The sequence below is a fragment of the Cnephaeus nilssonii genome (assembly GCF_951640355.1).
Source record: "Cnephaeus nilssonii genome assembly, chromosome: 23".
Lineage (NCBI taxonomy): Eukaryota > Metazoa > Chordata > Mammalia > Chiroptera > Vespertilionidae > Cnephaeus > Cnephaeus nilssonii.
The window spans coordinates 13,356,621-13,370,401 of NC_137094.1; the positions used below are offsets into that span (position 1 = coordinate 13,356,621).

Below are 13,781 nucleotides of genomic sequence, written 5' to 3' on the forward strand. Positions count from 1 at the left end.
CCTGGCGGCCAGGTCCGGGGCCCGCGGAGCCGGGAACCCACCCATCCTCTCGGAGCGAGCGGGCACAGGCATTTTACTGCGACCAAAAAAAAAACAACAACTTGGCGTTTGCCTTTACTAAAACCAGTTTCCCAGCAACAGACGGAGCGGCTGGGCTGCTACTGCCGATACCAAGATCGAAATTCCACTCAAAGGCCAGCCAGGGCACTCTTCTCGGGATGTGTATTTCGCTCCAACGAAAAGTTGTTTGGGGTTGTTATTTATCTTTTTTTTAAGACAAAGCAATAAGATTCCCGGTTCCCCTGTTCGTGACCTTCCAGAACTGCAGGACCTCAGGACCCAGCCGGAGAGAAAAAGAAAAGTTTGAGCGGCTGCTCCGGAGCGGTGGCGGGGACCCTCCTCCCGCACGCGGGAACAGGGATCGCGGGAACCGGGGTGGGAACCCGGCGCCTGGAGCCGCGGCCGCTCCCCCCGGGTTCGCCGACGCACCGGCCCCGCCACGCGGGCTCAGGCCCCGGGATCGGCTCGGGACCCTACCGTGGGCGCGGACCGGACCCCCACCCGCGACCGCGCACACTTCCGGGCCTGACGCCCCGGCCCCCAGCCCGCCTGCCCACTCACCGGCATCATTTTGGACCCGAACCGCATCGAAGCGGGGGGCCGACGGCGGCCCGGAGCCCAGCGGCGGCGCCCGGGGGTCGCGGGGCGGGGGAGGGGAGCCCGGAGCGAGGCCGCCCCGGAGGCGGCGGACCTGTTGCGAGGCGGCGGCGGCGGCGGCGGCGGCGGTGGCGGCGGGACGGCGCGGGGTCCGCACAGCCCTCCCGCGGCTGGGGCGCCTCGGAGCCCGGGCCCAACCCCGCGGGGCTCCGGACGCGGCTTTGTCTCCTCCGCGCTCGCGGCCGCGGGGCTGCCTCCTCCGCTCCGAAACCAACTAACCCGGGCCTGGCCCCCGCCGAGCCCGCGCCGGCCCCGCCCCCGCGCGCGGCCCCGCCCTCGGCGCGCGCTTGCGCCTGGGGGGAGGGGAGCGCGGGGCCGGGAGCGCGCGCGCCTGCGCGGGGCGGGGAGGGCGGAAGGCGGGCGCGCGCTCGGGGGGCGGCGCCCTTTCCTTTCTTGGCGGCGCAGGACGTGCGTCGGGGGCGCGCGGCAGAGCGCCGAGAGCGCGCACCTCCTGGCGGAGCGGGGGTTTGGGGGGCGGCGCCTCGGGAAGAGGGGAAGGCAAGAAAGACCCCCGAGGAGCAGAGGGCCGGCACCTCCCTTGCACCTCCCAACCGTGCAGGGGGTGGGACCCTTGGCCTTGGGGATCCCCGGGCCCAGCCTCGGCGCCTGGGCCCCTCGCGGGAGGACCTGTCGGCCCCCTGGACGGCCGAGCTTCCCGGAGGCCGCGCGGACCGCCCCGTCCCGTCCAACAAGATGGAGATTCGCGGTGGAGGCTCGGCCTGCAGCACGTGCCGGGAGGTCCTGGGGGAAGGAGCTCTCAGCCTTTCCTCTCATTGGCCGTGGCCCAAATGCACATTTCAAACTCCCGCGTGGCTTTGTGTAATTTGCAAAAAGTACGCTTTAAAAAATGACTCAAATGTAATGTTTATACGCAACCACAATAAAAATGAATAAATAAAGCCGGCCGAGAGGTTAAAAATGTGCAAAGCAGCACTCTCTACGGAGCTTTTCTGCTGCTCAGGAATAGCTTGGATTTGGACCAGCCTCCTCCGAGGGGAGCGAAGGCCCGGAAACGGAGGTGGCTCGCCTTGAAAAAGTAGCAGAGCGGGTTCTGGCACCCTCCAGAGGGACTCCAGGAACCCCAACTGCTGAGCAGCTTTCCTTCTGCTAAAGTCCTCTGCAGGCCCACTCAGAGTCACTTCTCTGGGAGTCTAGAAAGTGGAGGAAATGCCTTGGGTTTATCTAGCTTCAAGGATGGACAATCCTTTCCCAGTCTTAACAAACCCCAAACCAGAAGCTCCATCCAACTCCGGACTGCACCATCCGGCTACATATCTGGAAATAATTCAGCTATGGCTAAATCATTTAGAATGCAAAGTTCTCCAAAACTCTAGTTTAAAGTCTTGTTAATTTTTAAGAGAATTGTCCTGAGTTAAGTAAAGGGAATCGATCCTTTCATTGGTTCCATAAATATTCACCAAATACCTACCCTATGTTGGGTATTCTACGACGTGCTGGAGATTCATTCATGAACCAAACAAAAACTGGGTGGACAATAAAACCAATAGCTAAGTATATTAATAATCACATAAATTACCAAGTAGAGTTATAAGGAGGGAAGCAAGTTGCTGGGAAGAGGAGATCATGTTAAATTGGAGAATCTTAATAAAAATAAAAAATTCTCTCTTCCTGAGACTTAGCACATTTGTGGGAAGCAAGAGTCCCCCCCCCCTTTATTTTTTTATTTTTTTGGCAACCTGCAGCTCATAAAGGGACTATTTAGCACCCAAAAACCAGCTTCATATTCCACTGGTTTTCGTTATTTTTGTGCATACAAGGAAATCTCAGCCAACCTAAATATCATCCACATTCATCCGGAAAAAGAATCCCAGATATCGGTCACGATGCCTCTAGTTCTCAACAATGAAAAACAGACCTCTTTACCGCCTGAACACTGAAATAGTCACGCACGATAGTACATTATATCCGGTGTGAGCATCGGCAGCCCTGGCTTATGAACCAAACAGTTCCGATAGAAATGGAAGCAAGGAGAGAGGAATTGGGGTAAGGTGGCCCCATCCTATTTTTTTTACTGCTTGTCTCACAGACGACCCGTCGCCCGAGGACAGGGAAGGAGGAAGGGACAGCAGCTGGCACTCTGTCCCGAAACTCACTTCCAGCCAATTGAGAATTCCCTGCTGCCAAAGAGCAGGTATGTTTATGTTGAGGGTTTTGTTTTCTTATCTCTCTCTCTCCCTTTTTTTTTTTAAATCATAGAAGCATGAAACAAACACCAAAAAACCCTGTCTAAGCTTTGGGCTCATTCCTTAACTTCTGTGCCACTCACAGAAGGCTCTCCGGTGGATGGTTCTCTCCCTTCCAAGCTTCACCTGCTTAGTCTGTCTAGCTCAGTGGTCGACAAACTCATCAGTCAACAGAGCCGAATGTCAACAGTACAACGATCGACATTTCTTTGGAGAGCCACATTTTTGAAACTTACACTTCTTCTAACGCCACTTCTTCAAAACAGACTCGCCCAGGCCATGGTATTTTGTGGAAGAGCCACACTCAAGGGGCCAAAGAGCTGCACGTGGCTCGCGAGCCGCAGTTTGCCGACCACGGGTCTAGAGCCTCCTCTATAATTCTGTAATCAACCCCAAGAAAGAGAAGCCAAATTACCACCAGCTGGGCGGGGAGCCCTCTTCTCTTTGGACCTCACCTCACCCCCAGGCACATAACAATTAACGACGTTAGTTTTGAGTTCAGGCGTTTGAGTTCCCAACTTTCTCCCCATTTCCCACAGGTGTTCCCAACGCTGTGTTCCTCTCCCCTTTCAGAAGATCGCCTCCCACCTTCCTTGGCCAATAAAGCAGAGGATGTGGGGCTTTCGCTCCTGCCGTTCATTCCCCCCCACCTCCAACCCACTGACCTTGTTACTAATACTCTTGTGTGTGTCTGTATTTTGCCAGGCGCTGTCCTAGACTCTGGAGAGAACACAGTTGTTGTGCCACTTATTTATGCATTCATTGGTTGCTTCTTGTCTGTGCCCAGTCTTACTGGGACGCAGTCTTGCTGTGTACACATTGGCTGTGGCTGCTTTCACGCCTTAGCAGCAGCAGAGGTGAGGGGCTGGAGTAGAGGACTGTGTGGCCTGCAAAGCCTAAAAGACTTATTCTCTCTCTGCCCTAGCCGGGTTGGCTCAGTGGATAGAGCGTTGGCCTTCGGACTCAAGGGTCCCGGGTTTGATTCCGGTCAAGGGCACATGCCCAGGTTGTGGGCTCGGTCCCCAGTGCGGGGGCGTGCGGGAGGCAGCCAATCAATGATTCCCTCTCATCATTGATGTTTCTCTGTCGCTCTTCCTTTCCCTTCCTCTCTGAAATCAATAAGAATATATTTTAAAAAATAAAATAAAATTGATAATTTAAAAAAAAAATAAAAGACTTACTCTCTGGCCCTTTAAAGAGGAAGTTTGCTTGACCCCTGCTCTACCCAGCAGCAAGCATGATCTTAGCAGAAATATAATCAAGCCTGTGCTTAGAACTCTCCAGTCAAAGTGGATGAGCACATGGATGGGGCAGGATTGAAGGCGGAAGCATTTCGGGGCCAGACGATGAGTGGTACCTGGTGGTTTATTATACTTTTCTGTCTTCTTGTGTTTGCTCTAAATTCTAGTTAGTAAAATGTTTTTTAGAAAATAAAAAAAGAAATGCTTCCCATGTCTGTTTCTGTGAGGATACATTCCATGCTGTTAACATGGCCTCCAAGCCCCCCCCCCCCCTTGGCCTAGCCCACACTCCCTCTCCGAGAGAGTTAGGGTAGGGAGGAGGAGCTGTAGGGGTGTACCTCCCCATATTCATGACAAAAGACCCCACATTGGAGAAACCCAGTATTTGAAGACATCTATCTGCTATTGACGGCACCTTGATTTGGTTTAAGCCAATCCCTGCTTTACTGAAACCAGGAGCTAATGAGTTCTTATCTTCCGTTGTCAGTCCTCTCCCCATTACCTCACCTCCCTCTTACTCATCCTTTCAGCTCCATCCCTCCCCCCCTTGTAACCGTCCTCCCCCGCCTCCCCCCGTGTGAAACAGCCCGTGATGAAGTCACCAGTGACCTTTCTTTCACTGATGCAGCCAACATGTCCGTTCAGTCCTTGTCTCCTTTGACCTCCTGGAGCACTTATAACTGCTGCTCACTTCCTCCCTCCCAAGATCCTCGGTTCCCTTGACATTTGGGATGACGTTCTCATGGTTCTCCTACCTCTGTCTTTGGAAGGACACTCTTCCTCGCCAGCCTGTACGTGTTCAAAGTCCCCAAGTCTCCATCCCCCGTCTTCCTAGACAGTCTTATCCACAGTCTTAACCGTCATCTACCCAGGGGTCAAGTTTCTATGTTTCCAACCCAGACGGCCTGCCTGGGCTCTGGAACTGCACCAAAGTCTCTAGCCACGTCTAACTATTGAGCATGTGAACTGTGCCTAGGGCAGTGGTCGGCAAACTCATTAGTCAACAGAGCCAAATATCCACAGCACAATGATTGAAGTTTCTTTGGAGAGCTGAAAACCTACTTCTGCGCATGGGCCACGAAGTTTCAATTGCGCTGTATGTGCGCGCCCACATGTGGTATTTTGTGGAAGAGCCACACTCAAGGGGCCAAAGAGCCGCATGTGGCTCTCGAGCCGCGGTTTGTCGACCACTGGCCTAGGGCAACTGAGAAACTAAGCATTTCCTTTTAATTCGTTGACATGGAAATGGCCACTTGTGGGTAGAGGCTAAAAGATGAGACCGTGTAGATATAGACTATTTTCTTCATCACAGAAGGTTCTGTTGAACAGCTAGACATCCATGTCCCGTCATATCCAACCGCCTGCTTGCCACTGTCTCTCGGCTGTCTCAAAGTATTTCGAACTCAACTTCTCTAAAGCCAGGCACATAGCCCTTCTCCCCAGTCCTGGTCCTCTCCCAGTATTTCCTGCCTCAGTGACTGACACAAGGGTTCATTCACTTTCTCAAAGCCAGAAATCTAGGAATCATGCTTGACTGTATTTCTCCTTCATCTCCAATATCTAGTCAAGCTCTGTCCTTTCTGTCTTAAATATTTTTCCCAACTCCTTGCCTTCTATCACCACAACTACCTTGTTCAAGCTTCCACTGTCTCTCACATGTTTGATCTAGACACCCTTGCTTAAAGTTCCTCCTTAACATTGCCCCCAAGCCCTTGAATATCTGCCGCTGCCCATCCTCCAGTCTTCACAGCTACCACATTCCCCTCCTGAGACAGCCATACCATCGTTTTTCTGTCCCTTTTGCCTTTTAAAAAAATATATTTGTGTTGTTTGCAGAGAGGAAGGGAGGAGGGAGAGAGAGAAACATCAATGATGAGAGAGAAACATTGATTGGCTGCCGATATTTTAGCAGCCGATCGCCACATCATTAGTCTTGGACTGACTTGTTTGGTGTGCGCAACAGGAAATATTTCGCTTTCGGAGAACAAGAAAAATAGGTTTATTTGCGTTACACTTATTAATTTGTGCAGTTATTCAGTGTCTGGTAAGTTAATGTTCAAGAAAAAATGTTAATTTTTATTAAAATGTTCTATTTTATGTTAATGATGACTCATTTATTTCAGCCCTTTGTATTCAGCATGTCTCTGTTGAAATAAACCTATGTTTCTATGAAAATGGAAGCTTGTGGTTTTTTGCGGCCCACACACACTTAATCCTTGTTTATTTGGCCCGTGTCAGCCTTTGAGTTTGACATGCTTGGCCTAAAGGAACAGAGACCGTTCTGCATGCTGTCACCAGCCAGTGGGTTTTAAATTCACTCGAGCCAAATCCAAACAGGAGGGAAGATATGGAATCAAAAGTCAAAACAGAGGAAAGACTTGTGAGCAGAAAGGCTGCCCTCAGACAGGCTTGTGGGAGACAAATAAAGCATCACCTCCCACAAGCTGTATCAAACCCAGCTCCATCTAACCCTGGTCTTAACCTCAACCCATTATGCATTCTCCATTCTTATCTCAGACCGAAATCCCTTGTGGGCGGATGGAAGGCAGCTCTGATACTTCAGATGAGGACTTCAGATAAGCTTCATGTAAAAAAATGCTTGTAGCTTCTCCCGGGTGCCAGCAGAGAACTGCTTAGTCAACAGGGCCCCTGCTCCCGGAGGTCCCAGGGGGCGTGGGTCAGCAGGCAGGAGCTGTCTGGGCGTGAGGTTCTGCAGGAGACCCCGTGCAGGGTTGGCTGGTCAGGCGTGATTAAACTGGGTGCGTATGGGCGAGGGTGTCGTTCCGACGGGAGCTGCCACTGAGATAGTGATCATAAGGTAAGTGGCCAAGGGCCAGGCAGTGGGCGGGGCGGGGCTCAAGTTGCCAGGCAAGCTGTCACAGACAAGGAGGGCAGAAACCAGCGAAACGGAACACCACGCGCGCGCACCTGAGAGACGTGTTGTTCTGACACCTCGCTGGGTCAGAGGAGCCCATTTTGACTCAAGGCTGCCCGGACTGAACTGGACAGTCCTGTCCCAGAGACGTTTCATTTCCTCTGAAAGGGCTGGGCCTCCTCTCTGTATCCAGGGATGCAATGTCATGCTCCGGATCAGCTGGGGAGGAAGCCTCCAGCTCGACTCCCCTGCTGAGAGCTGGCATCAACGAAGGTGGTTTCTGGGGTGTGATCTGTAGGTTCTGCCTGCGTGATCTGTGGGTGGGGGTGCGAGGGGCACATCCACGCTGAGATCTGTAGAGGCAGCTCTCCTACAAACGAGACGAAGCATGAGCCACATGCTTTTATGATTTGATGAGAAAAACTCCATGAATAGTCGTAATGGGAACTACCTTTGATTCTCAGTTCCATGCCAGACCCTGAAACAACATATTATATCTTATTAAATCCTCACAACAGCCCTAGCCAGTTTGGCTCAATGGTTAGAGTGTTGACCTGTGGACTGAAGGGTCTTTTTTTGCTTTTTCTTTTTTTTAAATATTTTTATTGATTTTCCACAGAGAGGAAGGGAGAGGGATAGAGAGCTAGAAACATCGATGAGAGAGAAACATCGACCAGCTGCCTCCTGCACACCCCCCACCAGGGATGTGCCCGCAACCAATGTACATGCCCTTGACCGGAATCGAACCTGGGACCTTTCAGTCCGCAGACCGACGCTCTATCCACTGAGCCAAACCGGTTTCGGCGACTGAAGGGTCTTGGGTTCAATTCCGGTCAAGGGCACGTACCTCAGTTGCAGGCTCGATCCCCGGCCCCGGTTGGGGCGCATGCAGGAGGCAACCATTCGATGTCTCTCTCACATCAATGTTTCTCTCTCCGTCTCTCCCCCTCCCTTCCATTCTCTCTAAAAACAAAAACTGTCCTCTGGGGAGGATTAACCACAACAACACAACCTTCACAACAACCTTAAGAAATGGATGCTATGAATAGTCTCAGTTTACTGATGAAGAAACGTGACTTGGAGAGATGAGTAACTAAGAAGGTCACTGCCAGTGAAAAGTAATGGCGGGTCTCCTTGCTGCGCTAGGTCTACGCTCTCCTCTTCTGCTTCCAACCATAAGCGAAAGGAAACTTGGAGAAACACCTGAGCAGCGACGCTGGTGGCAGGAACAGCGGCAGCTACAGGCCTGCGGGTTCCCCAGCTGAAGTCGGTCCCTTTCGGTAGCGTGCTCAAGGCCTCACAACCGACGTGTGCCATTAGGACAGGCAGATGCTGCGTTCAGCCGCCCAGGAGGGTTTCATCGTCTCCTAGGATGACAGGAGGACTGGGAGAGGTGTGGTCAGCTCCGGTTCCTATTTTGGACACAGGTGTCCACTGACCAGTAGGTTTCCCCCTCAAATTCAAGTCTACCCAAAGTTCTCGGTGACCATGAAGAGGGTTATACACACCATAACACGGTGATGCGGGGCCCAGGTATGTCCTATGGTCTGAGCCACCCTGGCCAGGACACCCTTGCATCCAACAAGGAGGTGAGGGTAACTGACAGAACTTGTTGAACCAGATGGAGCCTGGCTGCGCCCGGGTGGCCAGGTTGAGGCGGAGGTGGCGCCTCCCAGCTACACTCAGGAGCGGCCGGCCAGCTGACGCTGTCACCTTTGGGGACATATGTGTGGATGCGGAGGAGCCAGCCTGCGGGAGCAGGATGCTGGTGGGATGTGCAGGATCGAACTAAACACGAAGCCAGGGGGTAAGGTTGAATGTAAGGACGGCAAGAGGTGTCTGCGGGTCTTGGTGGGCTGTGATAATTCCAGAGAATGCTCGCAGCTTCTGTCAGGAATCTGAAGTCAGTCTGAGAATAAGTTTGTTTTTTTAAGTATAGGGTAATAATAAATGGAAGGAATTTTCCACAAGGCGGAAGAAAACCTCCCCAAGTGTGTTCATTCTTGGGTACCATTAGAACTACAGGACAGCGATGGATTGATGAGTCAAGAGATCAAAGAGCTTCTGAGTCTCTGTGACTAAGTGTTTCTCAGATGTAAGTGGGGAAAACCAGCCCCTTTAACTAGAGACGGCCTGAGTCCTCTACCTCTTCCCCCGAAATGAGCCTAGTTGGTGCCTAAGAACTTCAGTCCCTGAAAGGAAATAAAGCAGAGTGGCTAAAAGATGGCGTCAGTGTCGCCTAGACCCACACGGGAAGCCATCCCTGCCACTTCATACCTGCGTGGCATTAGACAATTTACTTAAAATCTCTGGAAGCCTCCGTTTCCCCGTCTGTAAAATGTGGAAACCAATATTTAGCTCTCAGGTTACTGTGAGAATTAAGGGGGATAGTATATGGAAAACATTTAGCTCAGAACCTGGCCCATAGTAAGCATTTAATAAGAGTCTCTACCATTATTCTTTAAAATATATTTTTATTGATTTCAGAAAGGAAAGGAGAGGGAGAGAGAGATAGAAATATTAATGATGAGAGAGAATCATTGGTGGGCTGCCTCCTACATGCCCCTCACTGGGGATCGAGCCTGCAACCCAGATGTAAGTGGGGAAAACCAGCCCCTTTAACTAGACACAGCCTGAGTCCTCTACTCTTCCCCTGAAAGGAGCCCTGACCAGGAATCGAACCTTGACCACCTAGTTCATAGGTTGATGCTCAACCACTGAGCCACGCTGGTCGGGCTCTATCATTTTTACACAGCATCAAAGTCACCCCACCCCTCACGCAGGACCATGGGGCTGTTGGTGTTGATTACATAGAGCAAACCCTCTGGGAAAGGCTGAACGTCTCTGTCTGGGGGCCACGTTTCCCTGAGACCGTATGTGTTAAGCCTTCATTCCCCAGGCAAAGTAGCTATCTTGTCTTACCTCAGTCTTTGATTGTCATTCCTTCACAGTGCCAGGCTTTCTCAAAGCCCACAGAGATGCCCCTTAGCTGTTTTGGTCTTTAAATAGGGGTACTAATGCCTGCTTTTCTTACTTCACAGGATTGCCATGGGGGTCGGGCACTTTAACATATGTGAAGTGAGAACTCACGGAGAAGCATGAGAGAGACTTGGGTCAAAATGACCAACTCGGCTCTCGAACCAGCAGCTGGAAAGAGGTGGGAATGAAGGAAAGGGTGATTTTCAGGAAAGAGCAAGGGAGTGAACAGGACTCAGTGAGGGAGTGGCCACCGGACAAGAGAAAGAAGTCAGAGCCTGGTTCCTATAGAATCTATAGTATAGATCAACATGGCCCAAGACTGAGGGAGGATGTTCTGTACCAGGACCCAAGCCATTGTCAAGGTCGCGGAACGAGATCACCCAGCCGCTCCCTCCCTGGACCTCAGAGCACAGGGACCCTGCACAGCAGAGGGACTGAGGGGCTGTGGAGAGGGCTGGCAGGCCTCAGGGAGCAGGTGTTATCGCTGCCAACCACTGCAACCCTGATGCTTCCCGCGGCATTAGCAGAGCTGCATGCTGAGGTCATCCGGGGGCAACCACAGGGGGGCCCGGTCTCATCGCATGAGTCTTCTAGAAGATGGACACTGAAGGAGGAAGGGGGTCTGACACGAGGCAGGTTGTCTGTTGCTGAGATCTGAGGACCACGTGGAAGGACCTGAGTGCAACGCCAGCCAACAGCCAGCAAGGAGAGAGCCTTGTTCTGGAACTGCAGGAAACAGAATTCAGCCAACAACAAGATTCTAATAGCCAGAAGCAAAGATGAAACCTTAAGGCTTATCAAATGTCTTTCCTCCTTAAAAAAAAAAAAAGAAGAAGAACCAAAATGACCTCATTAGGTGCTCAAATAATAAGGGCTCTCATTTATTGAGTGTTTAGGACTTACTGAGCACTTTCATCATATTGTTTTATTAAATTCTTACAGTTCCATCAAGTGGTAATTAGATCTCCATTTTACGGAGGAAAAACCCAACCACTCAAAAAAGGGACAGTGACCTGTGCCAGGGAAGCGGAGGACTGGTCTTCAAGCTCAGGGCTGCTTGATTCCAAATCCCACTCTTTCTACTGCGTCACCCTGACCTGCCTGGGGGCTTGGTGGCTGAAGTGGGACATCCACACGGAGCAGACCGGTCAGCACTCTCCCCTTTGGGTCCACGCCCCTCAATCTCTCACCTCATCCTTGGATACATCGGGTTTCCATGTGGGTTTTCCAGGACAGAGGCAAATGGCTTTGCCAAATGGTTTCGGATCAATACTAGTAAGTGAACTCTAGAACTGGTGTGCACAGTGGCCACGACCTCCCAGCTCCACCCAGGTATTCTGTTTCCCGAGATGACTCATGGTATCTGGTCCTCATCCATGGGCCAACCCGCCGGCAACGCTGAAGGCCTCCATTCACTCTGGGCTGTATCTGTCCATCCCCTGGGATTCCCACTTGCAAGACCTTCTGCTCCCATGCCCCCGGCAGGCTCGCTGTCTGGAGCCTGGGAAGGGTTTGCAGTGGGACTGAATGGGGATCCCCACCGTGTGATTTTTCTGATGTTTTCTCAGGGGCAACATTCACCCATACACACAACCCTGCGACATGGTGCCGTGCTGGGGGAAATGCATCAGGTGCCCCTGAGCAAGGTCAGAGCCATCAGAGCTAACGGTCACAAGGTCCTGTCGGCGTGGCTCAGTGTTTGAGCATAGACCTATGAACCAGGAGGTCACGGTTTGATTCCCAGTGAGGGGGCAGGGGTGTGTGCAGGAGGCAGCCAATCAATGATTCTCACTTATCATTGATGTTTCTATCTCTCTCTCTCTACCTTCCTCTCTGAAATCAATAAAAATATTTTTTAAATATATTTTATTGATTTTTTACAGAGAGGAAGGGAGAGGGATAGAGAGTTAGAAACATCGATGAGAGAGAAACATCGACAGCTGCCTCCTGCACACCCGCTACTGGGGATGTGCCCGCAACCAAGGTACATGCCCTTGACCGGAATCGAATCTGGGACCCTTGAGTCCACAGACTGACACTCTATCCACTGAGCCAAACTGGTTAGGGCAATAAAAATATTTTTTAAAAATAAAAATATACCAGTATATATATTTTTATTGACTTCAGAGAAGAAGGGAGAAGGAGAGAGAGAAAGAAACATCAATGATGAGAGAGAATCTGATTGGCTGCCTCCTGCAAACCCCACACTGGGGATCGAGCCCACAACCCCGGCATGTGCCTTTGACCAGAACCGAACCCAGGACCCTTCAGTCCGCAGGCCGATGCTCTATCCACAGAGCCAAACTTGCTAGGGCAATACTGCTATTTTTTTTTTTTTTAAGACTCCCAAAGGAAGCAGTGGTTAAGAGAAATGTCCCTGGCAAAGCTGCCTGCTCCCTCTGTGGGTGAACAATTGAAGGGGAATACCAGGTGTGGTGGGGGTTTGTGTGGACTCTAGAATGTTCCATAAGCCCGGCTTATCCCCTCTCGTAGCTGCCGAGAGGAGAGCAGTCAAGGCTGCTGGGAAAAGGGTTCGTGTTGATTTCCCAACACAAAGAGCAGATTAGTCAACTTGGAAAAAATTCAGAGAAGCTGAAATCCTTCCCAAACTCCCGGCTTCATAAATCAGCTGAGACAGTAATCCACCCTTCACATTCTGGAAAGTTGGACTTGCATCATCGACCAGGCCGAGGGAAGCAGCCCTGGATTGTGACTTCAATCAGTGATCACTGAAGCCAACCACAAAGGGCCGTGTCCGCGAGGAGATGCGTGGGAAGAAAAAATGGGTTCAGGGAGAGGAAGGAGGCCCAAATCTGCTTCCGGGGTCCCTGGACAAGCAGCCCTGTCTCTGGAGAAAGACCCCCTGATGCTGCGAAGGGGTTGTTCACCGGGCTTTAGGGGAGCATAGGGAAGGCCTCCCAGAGCCGCGATGGTTCTGTTGTCCAAATCCCACGCTTAGGAAACAGCCTTCTGATGATCATGACAGTCACCCGAGAGCCCCTCTATGAGAAGTGAGGGCAGCGCCCCCTCCGAGGGCATGGACGGGAGGCCCGGCATGCTGGCCACTGGAAAGGGAGGCCTGGCTGCCAATTCTGCTGGCGTTCCAATGGGCCTGTCAGTGCCTGGCAGGCATCAGTCTGTCCCTGGAGGGGACAGAGAAAATCCAGGGGCAGGACCTCGAATTCCCAGGACTGAGCTGAGCCCCGAGCTCAGGGCCTCTCCGAGGTGCCATTGGGCTCTGTGAGCGACCTGCTTGATTCCCATCAGCGGCTACGACCACTCACCCTCCCCCCACCCCTCCAAAAACACAAAACAAAACAAAAAAAAAACACCTTTCCTCACCAGGATGCTTAGAAAATTCCTTTCTAGCCTGAAGTCTGGAGGCCAGTGCCGAGCCCTTAATGACCGTACAGGGGTGACAAGAAGGTGGATTGATATCCTAATCATCTCTCCAGCCTCCCCTGGCTGGGCCCTCACCTTTGCTTGATGTGGTGACTTCCTGCAATAGCAAGGATCTTTTTCACTGAAAATCATTCATCTCTTTCTTTTGTTTATGCAATAGTTTGACTGGGATTGCTACACAGGCCTTCATCAAACCCCTAAAAAGTCGGGGCTGCGGGGTAGAGAAGAGAACTTCGTACTAGCCGCAGGAATGAGGAGAAGAGGCCTTTGGCTTCTCTAGTGGCCATGCACCCATTTCACAGCATGTGAGAAAGGGAGCAAGACCCCAAGTTCTAAACCAGAGAACAATGCCAAATGTTTACC

At 51.8% G+C, this 13,781-nt stretch overlaps 1 protein-coding gene across 2 annotated transcripts in view; it reads right to left on the reverse strand.

Annotated features, from left to right (window-relative positions):
- TP53BP2 (tumor protein p53 binding protein 2) overlaps positions 1-13,781 on the reverse strand; it is a 107,932-nt gene that overhangs the window by 47,867 nt on the left and 46,284 nt on the right. The window contains exon 1 of one of the 2 annotated variants that reach the window (XM_079763695.1): positions 622-965. The exons of the other annotated variant lie outside the window; for it this stretch is intronic. Within the exon in view, the coding sequence (XP_079619821.1) occupies positions 622-648 (27 nt within the window). The 5' untranslated portion in view covers positions 649-965. Of the gene's footprint in view, positions 1-621; positions 966-13,781 lie in introns of those variants that run through there. 2 annotated transcript variants of the gene reach the window in all.